At 30.5% G+C, this 19604-nt stretch overlaps 1 protein-coding gene across 3 annotated transcripts in view; it reads right to left on the minus strand.

Annotated features, from left to right (window-relative positions):
• Mitofilin (inner membrane mitochondrial protein mitofilin) overlaps positions 1–19604 on the minus strand; it is a 104488-nt gene that overhangs the window by 44183 nt on the left and 40701 nt on the right. For 2 of the 3 annotated variants that reach the window (XM_075376162.1, XM_075376155.1), the window contains 2 exons: positions 8763–8930; positions 6102–6240 (listed from right to left, as the gene is read on the minus strand). In XM_075376162.1, the coding sequence (XP_075232277.1) occupies positions 6102–6240; positions 8763–8930 (307 nt within the window). The remainder of the gene's footprint in view (positions 1–6101; positions 6241–8762; positions 8931–19604) is intronic. The other variant, XM_075376169.1, reaches the window with a different exon arrangement.

Raw genomic sequence — 19604 nt, forward strand, 5'->3', positions numbered from 1 at the left:
CCAGAGCAATCATGTTGCATATTCAGTCCGGATGGACACTTATATTAGTTTTATATTTGTATGTTATTAAGTCACATGTTATTCAGTTTAATTGTATGTTATGTTATATGCTTTATTAAGTTCAATTATATGTTATCAAAATGTCAAGACAAAAACAAATTAAATAACAATTCTACAAGCAACAACGCGCTGTTTCAACTCTATGAACATACAGTCCAACCTCACTAAAATCTACCACAATGTGTTAATGGTCTTCAGGCAAGAACATAGTTTTATGGCCCTCCATGTAAGATAGTTAAGTCGCCGGATCTAAAACAAATGTTTTATGGTGCTCCAGGCCAGATCAAGGGGATAGTCAAGTCGCCGCACCTACCACGTCTCATGGTTGCTGCTACATCTGGTACCATGTTTCAACCACAATTGATTCCACACTTTCATGGTACACAGTCGCCACATCGACTACTGCATCTGGTAACCAATGTTTCATCGTGAAGTCGCTGTATTAATGACACGGACTTCGCCGCTCTGCAGCATTCATCCAGGGTGTTCAATAAGGTCAAACCAAGTCACTAAAGCGGTATTTATAATTTATTTATAAAAAGTGTATTTAAAACATAAAGGTGCACATTAAAAGTACAATTAACAAAATTAATATTAGTAAAAAATTCCAATTAAATATTTCAATGCAGTTATATACACAGTATTATAATACAGTTAAATTTGTGGCTATAAGACATAGCAGGTAAATGAGATCAACCTTGATAACGGTTTGGGCAAGCTCCCCTTTGTTAGCGCTGTACAAGTCACGCACACTCACGATCACAGCTCATATTTCATATTGTTTGTTGACCTGCACAGGCAGATGTTAGCAGATACAATCATATTCCATATGTACAAACATCTAGTTCATTCATCCTTATGCATAGACAATATTTTAACAACATTGTTTTGTATACAATTTTTATCTTTCCAATACTATTATATAATAACTTCATTTCATTCAGATTTAATATTATTTCTGTTTATATCATTTCTATAAAAATGGAATTTAAATATTTAATTACGAAACAAGGCATTGTAAAAAATAGCATAACAAGATTAAAAACATTTATTGACAACTGCAACCTCGAATCAGATGATTATATCTATTTACTATTAAATTCAACAAACTATTAGAATACGAAAAGGCATTTTTTGAAGTTCAATCTGTAACAGATAAAGACGTACAAGACCGACACACATATGACAGTCTCTGACTAAATTAAAACATAAAAGATTAGAAAATCATTTCAACATTTGTAAATAAAGCGATTAACAAACCTAATCCAATTACATTAAAACCTATATAAATCGAGCCCTTTTACAGTGATGTGAAGGCTTGGCATAAATTATTTTTAATAGTTTAGTCCACAACCGAGATTTTACTACCTTACAAATTTCTTGAGGGGTAACGCACTTGATGCAATAAAAAATTTATCAGTAATGTCTGAAGATTCTGAAACTGCTATAAAATTACTTAAAGATCGTTATGATAAGGCTAATTGCAGCTAAACATGCTTTAGAAATTATTAATTTAAACCATTAAAAAAGAAAAATCAGTGAAAACAATTATACAATGATATTTTGTTATTGCTCAACAAATATGGACTTTCACCCCATAAATGTCATTAAAACGCGCCTGATATGTTTGACAATTCTAATTCCTTCATCAAATTAGACAAGGATGAAAATATCAAGACACTTGGATTATATTGGAATCCTCAAGAGGATTATTTCATTTATCAAATCAAACCAAAAGATAATACTTCTTGCACCAAAGATTCTACTTTGTCAATTATTTCTTCGTTGTTTGATCCCTTGGGTTCTAGTTGCTCCTACAATTGTTCCATTTATAGTGTTCATACAAGAGTTATGGTGCACCAATCTTCAATGGGATGAAGTTCTTCCAGCTCCGCTAGCTGAAAAATGCAATTTTCTGTACTCTCAGCTCAAATATTCAAGTAATTTTAAGATTCCTAGATTAGTTAAAATTAGTTTTAGTAAAAGTTATCAATTACATGATTTTTGTGATGCAAGTAGTAGTGCATATGGTGGTTGTCTTTTTATCAGCTCTGTTGATAGTAATGAACACGTTGAAATCCACTTATTGTATTCAAAATCTAGAGTTGCGCCAGTCAAGCAAATCTCTACTCCAAGGTTGGAGCTGAATGCAGCTCTTCTATTACCTCATTTATTCAATAAGGTTAAGTGTATTTTAGGTATAAGGTTTCATTCAATCTACTTTTGGTCGGATTCTCAAGTAGTACTTTACTAGTTGTCATCACTTCCTAATCGATCAAAGATATACGCTGGATGCATTAACCTCATCACAACTCTGGTGGAATGGTTCGTTTTTTTTTAAGGAAGAGGAGAACATCTGGCCATCCAATCAATCTGTTATTTCTATGATTCTGCCAGATTCGCTTAAGGAAGAGAAGTCTAGCAAAACTAATGTTTTCAGCTGCTTTTCAAGCTACAGATGCTGGAGAACTTTCAAAGCCACTTTCTTCATTCACACGAACACAAAACATATTGTCATAGATTCATCCACAATTTGAAAGATAAAAATAATTGTGTATTGTCAGATCTTTCTCCGGAATAAATCTATTCCACATTGAAAATACTTATTCATCATGATGGGTGGCATACTCCACTTCCTCCTGGACATTTTTTTATTTTTCGCTCCTTTAACTTCCCTACCTGATCCTGATTTCTCAGGCATTAATGTAAATAAGCAAGCTCACTAGATGGCACGTTACACAAAAATGACTAAGAGATTTTTGGAAAGCATGGTCTAACAACTACTTACATTCTCTAAAACAGAGAAGTAAGTGCAAGGTTTCAAATACCAACATTTGCGTTTGTAATCTGGTTATAATTAAGGAAAATAGCCTTCCTCCACTCATGTGGAGATTAGGAGTAATAGTTCAAGTACATCTAGGCAAGGATGGACTCATTAGACTAGCAGATGTAAAAACAAAAAATACCACCATAAAAGGAGCCATTAATAAACTGATTATTCCAAATTTAGATGATTGGGATGATATGAATCATTCTAAATCCAATCAATGATTTTTTTTCTTTTAATATCATTTCATTGTAATGTTTATACAAATTATAATTATAATTTGGTGGGTTGTGTGTTACATTTTCACCCCCCTCTTGCCGTCAGGTGCATGTACATGTTTTCATCAAAAGTCATCAAGAGTACTTTTGTCCAGCATATTGCTTTGCTACGCAATCTGTTAATTTTGCAGAGTATTTTAAGATTGTCAGCTATATAAAATGCTTCAGTAAGTCACTGCGAAGCAAATAAGTAACAAGTATGATTGACAAAGTCTATAGTTTTAAATTCTCATCAGTGATACATTATGAACAAAAACATAACAAAAGATAACCGATTACAACTGCTCAAATCATAAATCATTAGCAAAGTTGATAATTAACGCAATTATCAATTTATAATTATTTACGAGTGATAAGGCACATTTTCACACGTTAAAAGAATATTAAGCAGGATTTTCATTATTGATGAACTGACATTTTTTTTATACTAAATTATAAACATATAATTGGTGATGAGTGGCTAAACATGTTGATGTCATAAGACCTTGTTTCAACAGGTTGAACAAGTTGTACAACAATTGTGTGTTTGCAAAATGGAAAGGTGCTTAAATGACATAAATTATTTTTATTCTATTTTTTAAAAATCATCGTCTTTTTTTAAATTAAATATTATAGATCAAAATTCTATAACAAATATAAACGTAGAATGTTTCTACTAAACAAAACTTTATATAGTTTCACTTGCTTTAATTGTAATCATTATTTACAATGAATACCTATAATCTGGTACATCAATAATTAACAGTATTAAATTTAAAAATGTAACAAATAGCTGTTTTTTTTTTTTGTTTTTTTTTTACTTCAGTCATTTGACTGGTTTGATGCAGCTCTCCAAGATTCCCTATCTAGTGCTAGTCGTTTCATTTCAGTATACCCTCTACATCCTACATCCCTAACAATTTGTTTTACATATTCCAAACGTGACCTGCCTACACAATTTTTTCCTTCTACCTGTCCTTCCAATATTAAAGCGACTATTCCAGGTTGCCTTAGTATGTGGCCTTTAAGTCTGTCTCTTCTTTTAACTATATTTTTCCAAATGCTTCTTTCTTCATCTATTTGCCGCAATACCTCTTCATTTGTCACTTTATCCACCCATCTGATTTTTAACATTCTCCTATAGCACCACATTTCAAAAGCTTCTAATCTTTTCTTCTCAGATAGTCCGATTGTTCAAGTTTCACTTCCATATAAAGCGACACCCCAAACATATACTTTCAAAAATATTTTCCTGACATTTAGATTAATTTTTGATGTAAACAAATTATATTTCTTACTGAAGGCTCATTTTGCTTGTGCTATTCGGCATTTTATATCGCATCTGCTTCGTCCATCTTTAGTAATTCTACTTCCCAAATAACAAAATTCTTCTACCTCCATAATCTTTTCTCCTCCTATTTTCACATTCAGTGGTCCATCTTTATTATTTCTACTACATTTCATTACTTTTGTTTTGTTCTTGTTTATTTTCATGCGATAGTTCTTGCGTAGGACTTCATCTATGCCGTTCATTGTTACTTCTAAATCTTTTTTACTCTCGGTTAGAATTACTATATCATCAGAAAATCATAGCATCTTTTATCTTTTCACCTTGTACTGGTACTCCGAATCTAAATTGTTCTTTAACATCATTAACTGCTAGTTCCATGTAAAGATTAAAAAGTAACAGAGATAGGGAACATCCTTGTCGGACTCCCTTTCTTATTACGGCTTCTTTCTTATGTTCTTCAATTGTTATTGTTGCTGTTTGGTTCCTGTACATGTTAGCAATTGTTCTTCTATCTCTGTATTTGAACCCTAATTTTTTTTAAAATGCTGAACATTTTATTCCAGTCTACGTTATCGAATGCCTTTTCTAGGTCTATAAACGCCAAGTATGTTGGTTTGTTTTTCTTTAATCTTCCTTCTACTATTAATCTGAGGCCTAAAATTGCTTTCCTTGTCCCTATACTTTTCCTGAAACCAAAATGGTCTTCTCCTAACACTTCTTCCACTCTCCTCTCGATTCTTCTGTATAGAATTCTAGTTAAGATTTTTGATGCATGACTAGTTAAACTAATTGTTCTGTATTCTTCACATTTATCTGCCCCTGCTTTCTTTGGTATCATGACTCTAACACTTTTTTTGAAGTTTAACGGAAATTCCCCTTTTTCATAAATATTACACACCAGTTTGTATAATCTATCAATCGCTTCCTTACCTGCATTGCACAGTAATTCAACAGGTATTCCGTCTATTCCAGGAGCCTTTCTGCCATTTAAATCTTTTAATGCTCTCTTAAATTCAGATCTCAGTATTGTTTCTCCCATTTCATCCTCCTCAACTTCCTCTTCTTCCTCTATAACACCATTTTCTAATTCATTTCCTTCGTATAACTCTTCAATATATTCCACCCATCTATCGACTTTACCTTTTGTATTATATATTGGTGTACCATCTTTGTTTAACACATTATTAGATTTTAATTTATGTACCCCAAAATTTTCCTAACTTTCCTGTATGCTCCGTCTATTTTACCAATGTTCATTTCTCTTTCCACTTCTGAACACTTTTCTTTAATCCACTCTTCTTTCGCCAGTTTGCACTTCCTGTTTATACCATTTCTTAATTGCCGATAGTTCCTCTTTCTTCATCACTAGCATTCTTATATTTTCTACGTTCATCCATCAGCTGCAATATATAATCTGAAACCCAAGGGTTTCTACCAGTTCTCTGAATAGCTGTTATTCATATCAAATATTACAACTGAACAATTTGATCGTGCGTGCACATGTGTGTGTGTGTGTGTGTGTATGCACGTGTGAGCACACACACAACCCAAGAAAAGGAACAGTGTAGACAGATATTAACAGAGATCTATTATATTAAAACACACTAATATGATCAAAATAACATACTCAAAATATCTAAGCATAATCTGTTAGCTCTTTACTTACTCTGCTACTTTAGCGTTCATTTCTGCTTCGGCAACAAGTTTCTCTTTTTCTTCTGACTTAGCCTTAATCTGAGGCCATATCTTAGGATCAACCTTCTCTACAGAAGTTTCTACCAGGTTATATATCTCGTCCGCATGGTCTAGAAATAACCATATTTAAACACAATAAATGTAAACTATATTATCATGATGAATCATAATTAATATGAATAATTAATAAGCTACCTGCAAAATCTGAATTAGAGAACAAAATTCAATTACTGTATACATCATTAGTTAACCTGTGTGAGCAGTAACAGTTAACACAATTAGATCACTATTATTTCTATATATGTAAGGTATAAAAATATATGTAAGGTAAATAAAAATAAAATTGGGTACAGTAAAAAACTGCTACATTAAAACCTGTTAAATAATTTTATGAAGATCAGAGCTGTGAGTTTCTAAAGAGAAATGTGTGTAGCAAGTGAGAAAAATAGTTGATCATTTGAAGTTTTACATTTAATTTGAACTTGGTAGTCTTAAAAGCTAAGCAGATATAATTAAGAGCATATGATTTCAATAAACATTTGTACAAGTTTCCCTGCTCCTCACTGGTCCAACATGTAGGTCCAAGTAGCTGTAGTTCCACAGTGACAAATATTAACCGCATACAGTGCAACATGAAGTAGAAATATTACACAATGAATAAAGATTAGAGAAACAAAAGATTAATTCAATTTTTTTTCTTTTCTTCTTTACAGATACAATGCAACAAATCTTAAAATCCAAATGGATAATAAAAAATACTGCTCAAATCCTTACCAATACTGGTATTTTATAGTTATGATTTGAATATATGAATAAAAGTTTTCATATTTCAAGTTTTTCTGGCATAGTTTAATAAATATGAAAACTGAAAAATAATTTTTTTTAATTTACTAGCATTTATATAACTACATTAATAGAAGTGCATGCCCACTCAAAAGCCTTTCCTTTTCCAAAATAGACGGCAGAAACTGTATAAAGTCTAACATGGAACAAATTCAGATGCTCTTTTTACTATTCAGATATATTCCCTTTTTGCCATTATTGCATGTCAATAAATTACTAAGTAAAATACTTAATGTGAAAGATCGTTTTTTTTAATATAAAATAGTTGACTTCTTTAAAGCAAAAATGATGCATGTGTTAATGTTCAACTCATTGTAAACAGAAAGGAACCTTGTGATGATGTTCATTTCACTCATGGTGAGCCTCTTAAAAGTTTTAAAATGAAGAATCTGAAAAAAATAAAATTGAACCCACACTTCTGAGATGTTCTGAAATTATTTGATTAAATGTTTCAATGTCTTAAAATGACACATAACTTATGACAAGAATATAGTTACGGTTTTGGTGAAATGGTGGAAACTATACGGGTTAAAAAACAGCAATGGCGTAGATGAACTCGATACTGAAGATATTAATTGCAAAAGTTTACAATCATGCTTCTGTTGATTAACAATGCTTAACAATATTTAAATGTTTAATTGGAAAAATGAGATGTGTTGTTTGATCGTGTTGATAGATTAGAACAATGTGTTGAAAATAATGTATAAGAACATGTGTACAGAAAGATGTTTTAAGGAAAATTAACCAAACAGCAACTGAATTAAACAAGATTAAATAAAAGGTTCATACTATTTAAATATAAAACTGTCAAGTATGAATATTCTTAACAAAAAACTCCCAAACCGTTTGGTAACCCTAGATCAGTACACAAATTGTCAAAAAATTTATGGAAATAGATTTAGTTCCTTTATTTTTTAACTGATGGCAGTATTCCTTACACAAAATCATAAAAAGATACAACAGACATTATTTTGCAAGATTGTATTGATTTAGTAGCAAGTTTGTTTAGTTTTCATCTACTTCGATTTTATGCTAGTATCAAGCGAATGTGATGTTTTAATCAATCATTGATAACATTTGATTTGAAGATACGATATTAAATTATTTTTAAAATGAAATCTCCTCATAGTTTAGTATAATTAATATCAATAAACATAAATTATGTTTGGTTGCAATTGCAAATGACAGCAATAACATTATTGAACTGTAGTTGAGAGCATAAATAGAGAAAAGACAAAATTTTTGATATTTATTTTATAACTTGTCACTCAACTCTTCTTCTAGTCATTTGATTTTTCTACAACAGATAAAAAAAAAAATGGAAAAAGGAAATGCTTTTGCGCAACAGAAAAGTACAAACACTCTTTTTATTGAGGTTACAAAAATCCCCCCCCCCCCCCGCCAAAAGTAACACTAACTTATATCTAAAGCTTAGTTTGGACTACCAGTTAGCAAGATTTCATTTAGCAGGACTATCAACATCCAGCCCACACCCCCTTTGAAAAAGAAGAAGAGGGTTATTATTTAACTTCTAACTTGTTGCTGACTCTACATTCTTTAAAAAAATGTTCAATAGAGAATATCTAACTTCTAAACAAAAAGATCTCTAACAAATATTTTAATATTTCATTATCTCAATACAAATTAAATAATGTAATTTATGCAAACCATGTTGTATTATAATTTATATTTGTTAATTATTTAATTTTAGAAAGATGAAATACACAAATACACTTCAATAATGTAGGATATATGTTGTCTAATTGTTGTTTTTTTGAAGTCTAATTACCTCTCAATACACAGATTGCATCATTATAGTTTTTAATAGCAATCTGAGCTGCATTTCCAATATTTTCTTCAAGTTCCACTAAAGTCTGTGGATGAGTTGGGGATTGAGAATCAACTTTCTCCGTTTCATCAGTAACTTCAGCTGGTTTAATAGGGCGTTCTATTCCTACTGAAATAAAAAACAAAACCAGTATTTATGTTAAATAGTAACTTTTGCTTTTAAATTACATTTAATTCACATAGTGTCAGGAAAATAATTTACCATGCAATAAAAAAAAAATTGGGAGGCCATTAACAGAAGGGAGCATTAAAAATTGAAAAATATATGAATGATTAAAATATCAATGGTCTACATGAACAATTTTTCAATAAATAAAATAAATGCTTGTTATGCAAATCATTATTTATTAAGTAGAAATTTTTTTACATAATGTCATACAGATGCATTTGAATGTAAATAAATTCTCATTCTTTAAAATAGCTCTTTCCAGTGAATCATAACATATCCTGATATTATGACTACCAGTTCCACAAAAAAAAAATTACTTATTTTATAGATCCAAAACATATGCTTAGGTTTTTAATCAATTATTATCAGAAATGTTTGACCACCAGTACCAAATAAAAACTAATACTCTTCCCAGAAAGACCAAAGGCTACAAATTTGGCAATTCCATGTAGCGATTAATATGGTGGCTTCTGAATTACTGGACATGAGTTTAATTTCTATAAGGTCTGGTATTTGATCTTGCTCATTAAAATGTATGTAATAGCACATATAAAATCATAATGAAAAGAAAAGAAAAATTTTAAAAGTTTATGGAAAATATAAAAACCTTAGTTGTACCTTCACAAATTAATAAAATCCAGCATCTTTTTTTCTTTCCTTAATGAAATGGTACTACTAGAATTCTCATAATTTTAATGAAACAATAAAGTGACCTTTTTCATAGTCAAATACAATATATTTATTACAGTAACTTTCAAATTATAATAAATTTTTTTAATGTAAAAATAACTGTCATGACAGATTAAAGTTATAAGTCGATATCAAGGAAGAAATTATGCACTACTGGAATTGATAGCCCAGTCAAACATTTGGGATAGATATAAAGGGAAGTGTTTAAAACAAAAATTTTTGTTACATGATAAACATTCTTAAATTATAAAAATAAATGTGCTTCCAGAAATCAAGTTTTGAGATGGTTATTTTATTTTTTACTTAGTCGCTGAGTCCTGCACAAAATGTTCCGACATGTGAACTGTATAATTAATGTAAAATTGTTTTGGACTCCCTAATTTCATGCATCCCTCTCACAATGGTTTGCAATTCCAATTTTTCCCCTCCTGCATGACAATGCTATTTTGTTATTTTTGGTATAAAAAAAATAAATGTTGGATCACTCCCATACTCACTGGATTTTGTCCCTTCTGACTATTTGTTATTCCTAAAAATTAAATTTCAGATGAAAAGGGCTTAATTTGGCACTACCGATTAGCAAAAACTGCCACTCCATATTTGAAGGAAATCCCTTTGGAAGATTACTCTACACCCATCAATCAATTAAGCTAGATGAATCAAATTTTGAGTGCATATAACATAAAATACATAATTTTATGTTACTTCTTTATAACCTTATTCCTAAGAATTTTGGGCAACATTATTCAAATTAAAATGAAATTTAATAAATTAGAAACACCAGTCTCTGTAATTTTATTGTAACTGTATGCAACATTTGTTACATACAATTCTGATCATTTTACCTTTTTTTATTAATGTTAATTTATTTCCAAACTTTTAACCTAATATACTTTTTCAATTAAAGTACTCTGATACAAGAAAAGATGGTTATTATATATAAATTTTATTTGGTCTCTGGATAGAAAAATTAATAGTTATACCACTTGTGTAAATATGAAACTGGAATTTGCCCACAGATGGCCCAATGTAGTTATCATCAAACCCCATCATTGGCACCATTTTCTTTCTTTGACAGCGGACAAAGATTTTCAACTCACAACAATATAAGTTTCATACAACAGGATAGTTTTAATTAATGTTCCAACATGTCGAGTTTTGTACCTACAAACTACGATTTGCAAACAGTATTGATTTTCTGTTACCATTTAAAAAAACTGCAGCAGAATCACATTAAATGCTTGTCAAAGCTTACGGTGAGTATGCTCTTGATAAATCATAGTGCTTTGAGTGGTTTAAAAAATTCTAAAGTAGCAATTTTGACATGAGAAACGAATGTGGAAAGAGCACCGAATAAGTATTAAGACAGCAAATTGCAAGCATTGTGGATGAGGATGATGTTCAAATGCAATAACTCACGGATCAATTAAATGTAACATGAGAAGCCATCTCCATATGTTTGAAACCCATGGGAAAGATCCAAAAGATGTGAAAAAGGTGTTCAACATTAACTGAATGAAAGACAGCAAGAAAACTGAAAAACCACTTGCAAAATGCTGCTTGCCAAGTACAAAACAAAGTCATTTCTCCATCGAACTGACAGATGATGAAAACTGGATATATTTTGAGAATCCTAAGCGTAAAAGATCATGGGTAACTCCAGGCGAACTATTGACATCAATTTCAAGGCCAAATCGCGATGGAAAGAAAACAATGCTCTGTGTTGGGTGTGATCTATTAAAAACTGCTAAAACCTGGGGATACCGTTAATACTGAATGCTACCAACAACAAATGATCGATTTGAATCAAGCATTGCTTAAAAAATGACCAGAATATCAAAAAAGGCAACACAAAGTGATTTTCCTTCATGATAATGTACAATCACACACGAAAAAACCGGTCAAGATAATGATTGAAGCTTTCACTTGGGAAATACTTTCACATGCAGCTTACTCACCAGACTTGGTTTTGTCCAACTACTATTTATTTGCATCAATGGGACATTCACTTGCTGATCAGCGCTTCACTTCTTATGAAAATGTACGAAAATGGCTAGATGACTGATTTGCCTCAAAAGAACAACAATTTTTTTTGGTGTGGCATTCATAAATTGTCAGAGAGAGGGGAGAAATGTATAGCTAGTGATGGACAATATTTCAAACAAAAATATTTTTTAAACATTTTCATACAATAAACATGTATTTTCTACACAAAAATTTCAGTTTCATATTTACACACCTGGTACTAATAAAGTATGCTACCTTCTGTGTCAACCATTATGGACATAAAGGAAAAATTCATTGAAATATTTTACAGCTGTCAGTTTGTCAATTAACCTATTTGATAAATGGCAATAAAAATTGCAATTTAAGAAATAACTATGTAAATTGCATCAACTGAATGATGTATCGTTTATATTATCAAATAAATCTATAAATCAATGTACTGTAATATGGTGAAAACAAATTTATAATCAAATGAACATGAAAACTGGTCTGACAGACCAAGAATAAACAGGGTCTGATTGACATAATTTCATTAGACACAAAAAACAGAAGAAAAATGTACACTTTTTTAAGCAGAAAAAATGAATAGGGCCAGCAAAAAAATTCATTTTAATGTATTGGTCTGTTTAAAAATAGAAATTTTTTTTCAAAACAATTGAAGATTATAAAGAAAGTTTCATCTACTTAATTATCAAGTAATCTTTCGTCTATTATTATCAAGTAAGCACATGAAGTTACGTTCCTATAAATTCATTCAATAAGCAAACATCTATTTTTTAGGTTATGTTATAATTTTGTTATAAAATACCAGTAAAAAATGAAAATCTTGATTTGTTCAACCTGACAGCATGCAAGAATGGAGATAAAAAAACATAATAATTGCACAATCTTCTAACACCTAGAGCATTACTGCTGATCTGGTGATTTTAGTTCATTTCTTCATTTTTCTGTCATATACAATCTAAAATTTTTAATCGTGGTACCAGTATACTTTTATTTTAAAAGAATATATTTTATCGAATTTAATCTTTTTTTAAGATACTATTCTTCTGTACTGTTAGATTACATTTAAATTCTATTAAAAAAACCATGTAGTACAGAATGAATATTGAGAAGAGACAATCTTATCTTAATTTTTCATTGACGTACTTTCAAGAGATCCTGCAACCTCAGTCATGATTTAAATAAAAAAAATATCAGTTGTATAATAAAAATAAAAACACTGTGATAAAAAATGAGTATCAATTTATACAAGTGCTACTTGTATTTATACAAGTGCAGTTTTTATAAGAATGTCTGTGTCTCAAACACTGTTTGATGGTTAATATATGTAATAATTAATAATTTTCTAACTTATTTTAATTTTGTCATCTTTATTAATTTGTAATATTTAACTTTTGCATCAGAAATAGAATGTTTGTTGTTTATTATAAAACTACAAAAAATGAACTTAATTTATTATTTTTGTAATTTTTATAAAGTTCAAAAAGTCTAATTTTAAAGGATCTATCTGTTTTTTCTGCATAAATACAATCACAATAATTTGTCTAACTTAATAAATTCTACACAGATTGTTTATTTTATTATTATATTTTGTGGTTATTAGGTTTGTATGCTGATTTAAATATTTCTTTATTGTAAGTTTTAGTACTGATATTTCAATGATTTGAATTATAGTATTTGATTTAAATTTATTTTGTATTTTTTTATATGATTTGAATTTTGATAATTTGATTTTTAGTACTGATTTGAATGGTTATAGTTTTAGTTTTGATTTCAATGATATTATACTTTATGTGCTCTTTTTTTGTCACTTACTTTTTTCACTCTTTTGGGTCTTTACATATTGATTCTTCCTCTATGAACCATGAGACCTTGGCGTTGGTGAGGGGGCTTGAGTGCTCAGTGATACAGAGTAGCTGGACCGAAGGTGCAACCATATCGAAGAGGTATCTATTGAGAGGCCAGACTAAGGAATGATTCCTGAAAGAGGGCAGCAGCTCTTTCAGTAGTTGTTAAGGGCGTAAGTCAGGATGACTTAAATGGTCATATCAACATCACTCAGTCCTATGAGTACTGTGCAGCTGAAAGTAATGGAAAACTAAGTTTTTTAAAACTTTTTTTTCTAAGAAAATGTAGCTCTCTGCATTTTCATATAGCAATGATGGAGGCAACCTCCTTGGTAAAATATTCCGTAAACTAGTCCTCTGTTCCGATCACCGGATGGGGACTACTAAGGAAGGGGTCACCAGAAAATTAAAAAATAACATTCTACGAGTCAGAGCGTGGAATGTTAGAAGTTTAAAAAAGGTTGGTAGGCTAGAAAATTTAAAAAGGGAAATGGATAGGATAAATGTGGATATAGTAGGAATTAGTGCGGTTCGGTGGGAAGAGGAAAACGACTTTTGGTCAGGTGATTTTAGAATAATTAACTCAGCTCAAATAATGGGCAGGCAGGAGTAGGTTTCATAATGAACAAGAAGATAGGGAAGAGAGTAGAGTAAAACGCATAGCGATAGATCATTGTAATAAGGATAAAATCAAAACCTAAACCGACAACGATTGTTAACGTATATATGCCTACAAGCGCCCACAATGATGATGAGGTAGAGTGTGTATACAAAGAAATTGATGAAGCAATTAAATACATAAAAGGAGATGAAAATTTAATAATAGTTGGAGATTGGAATGCAAGCATTGGAGAAAAGGCAAAGAACGAAATATAATGGGTGAATACAGGCTGGACAAAAGGAATGAAAGAGGGGACCGACTTATAGAGTTCTGCACGAAGTATAATTTAGTAATTGCAAACACCCAGTTTAAAAATCATAGAAGAATATACACTTGGAAAAGCCAGGCGATACTGCAAGGTATCAGATAGATTATATCATGGTTAAGCAAAGATTTAGAAATCAACTTGTTGACTGCAAAACTTACCGTGGAGCAGACATTGATAGCGACCATAATTTAGTGATAATGAAATGTAGACTGGGGTTTAAAAACTTGAAGAAAAGGTGTCAGATGAATTGGTGGAATTTAGAGAAGCTTGAGGAAGAGGAGGTAACGAAGATTTTTGAGGAGGACACCACAAGAGGTCTGAGTAAAAAAGATAAGGTAGAAAATGTAGAAGAAGAATGGGAGAATGTTAAAGAGGAAATTCTTAAATCAGCAGAAGCAAACTTAGGCGGAACAAAGAGAACTGGTAGAAAACCTTGGGTTTCAGACGATATATTGCAGCTGATGGATGAACGTAGAAAATACAAGAATGCTAGTGATGAAAGTAAAAGGAACTATCGACAATTAAGAAATACTATAAACAGAAAGTGCAAACCAGCGAAAGGAGAGTGGATTAAAGAAAAGTGTTCAGAAGTGGAAAGAGAAATTGAACATTGGTAAAATAGATGGAGCATACAGGAATGTTAAGGAAAATTTTGTGGTACATAAATCAAAATCCAATAATGTGTTAAACAGAGATGGTACACTGATTTATAATCTGAAAGGTAAAGTCGGGGGTAGGTGGGTGGAATATACTGAAGTTATACGGAAAAAATTAATTAGTAAATGGTGTTATAGAGGATGAAGAGGAAGTTTAAGAGAATGAAATTAAGAGCATTAAAGGATTTCATGGCAGAAAGGCTTCTGGAATAGACGGAATACCTGTAGAATTACTGCTCAGTGCAGGTGAGGAAGCGATTGATAGATTATACAAGCTGGTGTGTAATATTTATGAAAAGGGGGAAGTTTCGTCAGACTTCAAAAAAAGTGTTATAGTCATGATACCAAAGAAAGCAGGAGCAGATAAATGTGAAGAATACAGAACAATTAGTTTAACTAGTCATGCATCAAAAATCTTAACTAGAATTCTATACAGAAGAATTGAGACAAGATTGGAAGAAGTGTTAGGAGAATACCACTTTGATTTCAGGAAAAATATAGGGACAAGGGAAGCAATTTTAGGCCTCAGATTAATAATAGAAGGAAGATTAAAGAAAAACAAACCAACATACTTGGCATTTATAGACCTAGAAAAGACATTCGATAACATAGACTGGAATAAAATGTTCAGCATTTTAAAAAAATTAGGGTTCAAATACAGAGATAGAAGAACAATTGCTAACATTTACAGCAACCAAACAGCTACAGTAATAATTGAAGAACATAAGAAAGAAGCCATAATAAGAAAGGGAGTCTGACAAGGATGTTCACTTTTTAATCTTTACATAGAACTGGCAGTTAATGATGTTAAAGAACAATTTTTTTTTTAGATTCGGAGTAACAGTACAAGGTGAAACGATAAAGATGTTATGATTTGCTGATGATATAGTAATTGTAGCTAAGAGTAAAAAGAATTTAGAAGAAACAACGAATGGCATGGATGAAGTCCTACGCAAGTACTACCGCATGAAAATAAACAAGAACAAAACGAAAGTAATGAAATGTAGTCGAAATAACAAAGATGGACCACTACATGTGAAAATAGGAGGAGAAAAGATTATGGAGGTAGAAGAATTTTGTTATTTGAGAAGTAGAATTACTAAAGATGGACGAAGCAAGAGCGATATAAAATGGCAAATAGCACACGTGAAACGAACCTTCTGTCAGAAATATCATTTGTTTACATCAAAAATTAATTTAAATGTCAGGAAATGATTTTTGAAAGTATATGTTTGGAGTGTCGCTTTATATGGAATTGAAACTTAGACGATTGGAGTATCTGAGAAGAAAAGATTAGCTTTTGAAATGTGGTGCTATAGGAGAATGTTAAAAATCAGATGAGTTAAATGGACAAATGAAGAGATGTTACGGCTAATAGATGAAGAAAGAAGCATTTGGAAAAATATAGCTAAAAGAAGAGACAAACTTATAGGCCACATATTAAGGCATCCTGGAATAGTCACTTTAATATTAGAGGGACACGTAGAAGGAAAAAATTGTGTAGGCAGGCAACGTTTGGAATATGTAAAACAAATTGTTGGATGTAGGATGTAGGGGGTATACCAAAATGAAACTATAGCACTAGATAGGGAATCTTGGAGAGCTGCATCAAACCAATCAAATGACTGAAGACAAAAAAAAACCATATTGATATTTATTGGGTACTGATAGTTGTTTTTTTATAAATATTATTATAAAGTATTATCAAATCCATTTTCGCTGCTATGTTTTATGATTCTCATTAATTTTTCTTTATTATGTGTATATTTGAAATAAAAACACACAAATTTAAAATTTCCGTTATTAGAATTTAATTTGTTTAATATTTTTAGATGTTCATTGTTTATTACTGGGTTACTGTTCAGTTTTTGGTCAAGGTCGCAGACACAATGTTGTTCGAGAAACCACAGTTTTGCCAATTTCGCATTAACGGACTAAGTTTTGTCAACAAATCTGTGAATGGTGTTATAAACAACATAACCCAAGGTTGTTTATTATTACAATTCTGACCTGCGTTGAATGCCGTTACCAGCTGTCATCAGTCTGCTCTCTGTGTGCGTTGGGTGTGTTAGCTTCGGTGCTGTGTACATTGTTTTTTTATTGACAATATATCGTCGCGTCAAATTCTTTACAAAATTTTAGTTTTCTAAAGACTTGCTCGTCGAGCTATGTGTTTTCGTACTGTGAGTTAAAATTATATGTCTGAATTCCTGTTTTTTTTTTATTTTGTGAATGTAATAAGTCTTCTCTTCTTGTGTTTCTAGTATAATTATAAATTAAACAAACTTCAAATAATGCTGATGGGCTGTTTTATTCTTGTTTTTTTCTTATTTGTAATCACTACCCAATCCAGACCATCAGATCCTCTCAGAACAGTTACATATAACAACATGCAAAGTTCATATTAAAATCTTATGTGTATGAATGATGCCATATACTAATTTACTCTCAAAAGATCTATAAATATATTTCTAACATAATTTCTAATAATGGAAATCCAATAGGTAAAGTACTTATTACAGTGATGATACCTTTTAAATTTTGGATCTTCTTAATGTTACTTTTTAATCTATTTTATATTATTTTTATGTGTATGATCTACATGTATGCTAGGATACATGTTAGTTACAAAATAAGTGACCATTCTAGTGTCTTTAATTACATTAAATTATTATTTAAATTAATATATGTAAAAACTGCAACAGATATATGCAATTTTCATTATTTAGTGTTTTTATTTTTAAATTTTTATTAAGCAATAACGGAATTATTTCAATCATGATTGAGGATACAGAATCCCATGAAAGTACTATCATGAAAAATTAAGGTAAGTTAAGTTTTATTTCAATATTCTGTACTAGGAGGTTTATTTAATATTATATATATATATATATATATAATGAATTAAGACCAATCGGACAATATAAAATTTTAATCAGAAATAAGCAAACTAATAACTGAAGTTTTCTCAAGTTAGCGACTCATGTAAACAAATGACATAAAAAACTTAATGGTTAAGGTTTTCTGAAAAAATTGATGCTTACCACTTATTATTAAATGATATGTTTATTCTAATGAACAGAACAAATATAATTTGCTCTTGAGTAAGGCTGTGCTGGGGCTTCAAGAATGACTTTATGTCTTCACAAGCCAACACAACACAACCACTTTTATGCAATCTAAAACACAATCACTCCACTTTACTGAACCAAGATCAAATGGTGAACAAGATCTTAATTTCTAAACGAAGTACAAAACAGTCAAACCAAAAAATTAAATTTTTTACACATAAATTCATACAGTTTTCAAAAATCATTTTAAATTACCAATTTAAAATGTAATCCAATATTGGCAATGCCATAATTGTAACGTTAGTGCCTGAAGTTGTAGTGATAAAATCAAAGTTATGATTGGATACTTCTTTCAGTGTTCTTTTTTTTCTTAAACTGTGAATTAAAAATTTAGTTTAGTTAAAACCTCTTTCATATGTCTTTAAAAAAACATCTTTTTCTATGGTTGTTTCCCTTCTTCTCCAATTGTGCTTTTACTTTGTGTTTATTTACTTTCTTTCAGAGGTTATTTTAACGTTTAATATTTAGTTTTACATATTTTCTACATAATCTAGTATTGTTTGATGAGATCTAACAATGCTGTGGGAAAATACTACTTTTTTTTCTTTACTTTAAATAAAATAAACAATTTGTATAAAATCAAATTATATCATTTTTTAATTAAGTACAATACATATTAAATGTCTTAGTATTTTTTTTTAAATACTAAAGATAACAAAAAAAAAAAAAATTAAATAATATTTTTTTTAATATAATGCAGATTGTTTATAATTCTACTTTTAATTTGATGTGCAAAATGTTACATTCAAGATTTTTAAAAATAACAGAAAAATGTTATCTTGTAGTTTCTAAAATAAGTCCCAGTGTGATTCTCCCAAAAAAACTAGCTTACTCTTGATGATACAATCAACATTAAAAGAAATAAAGTAATTCTGATATGAGAATAAATATTACATAAATTTTATTTAAAATTATTTTTATTTAATGAGGACAATTGATTTATTTTATGTGGAACATAAAAAATTGCACATTATAACATAATATTCTGTTTTTTATGAGGTGTTGGATTAATGCTAAAAAAACCTTAATTTTTTTTGTTTCACAATTTTAACATTATCCCCTTCAATATACTCCCCACCACAACCCTACTTCGCTCCATGTGATTTTCCATTGGTCAAAACAGTGTTGGAGGTAATTTTCAAAATGCATGTTCATGATCGCTGACCTCCCTTTGTCTTTCACAGCTTCAAATCTCATTCCTTTTAGTGCTGATTTCATCTTGAGGAAGAGAAAAAAGTCACATGGGGCAAGGTCTGGTGAATAGGGTAGATGTACCAACACAGGGATCCCATGCTTGGCCAAAAACATCTCGACAGACAATGCAGTATGGGCCAGGAGTATTATCCTGATG

The sequence above is a fragment of the Lycorma delicatula genome, chromosome 1 (assembly GCF_047948215.1).
Source record: "Lycorma delicatula isolate Av1 chromosome 1, ASM4794821v1, whole genome shotgun sequence".
NCBI classification, from domain to species: Eukaryota; Metazoa; Arthropoda; class Insecta; order Hemiptera; family Fulgoridae; genus Lycorma; species Lycorma delicatula.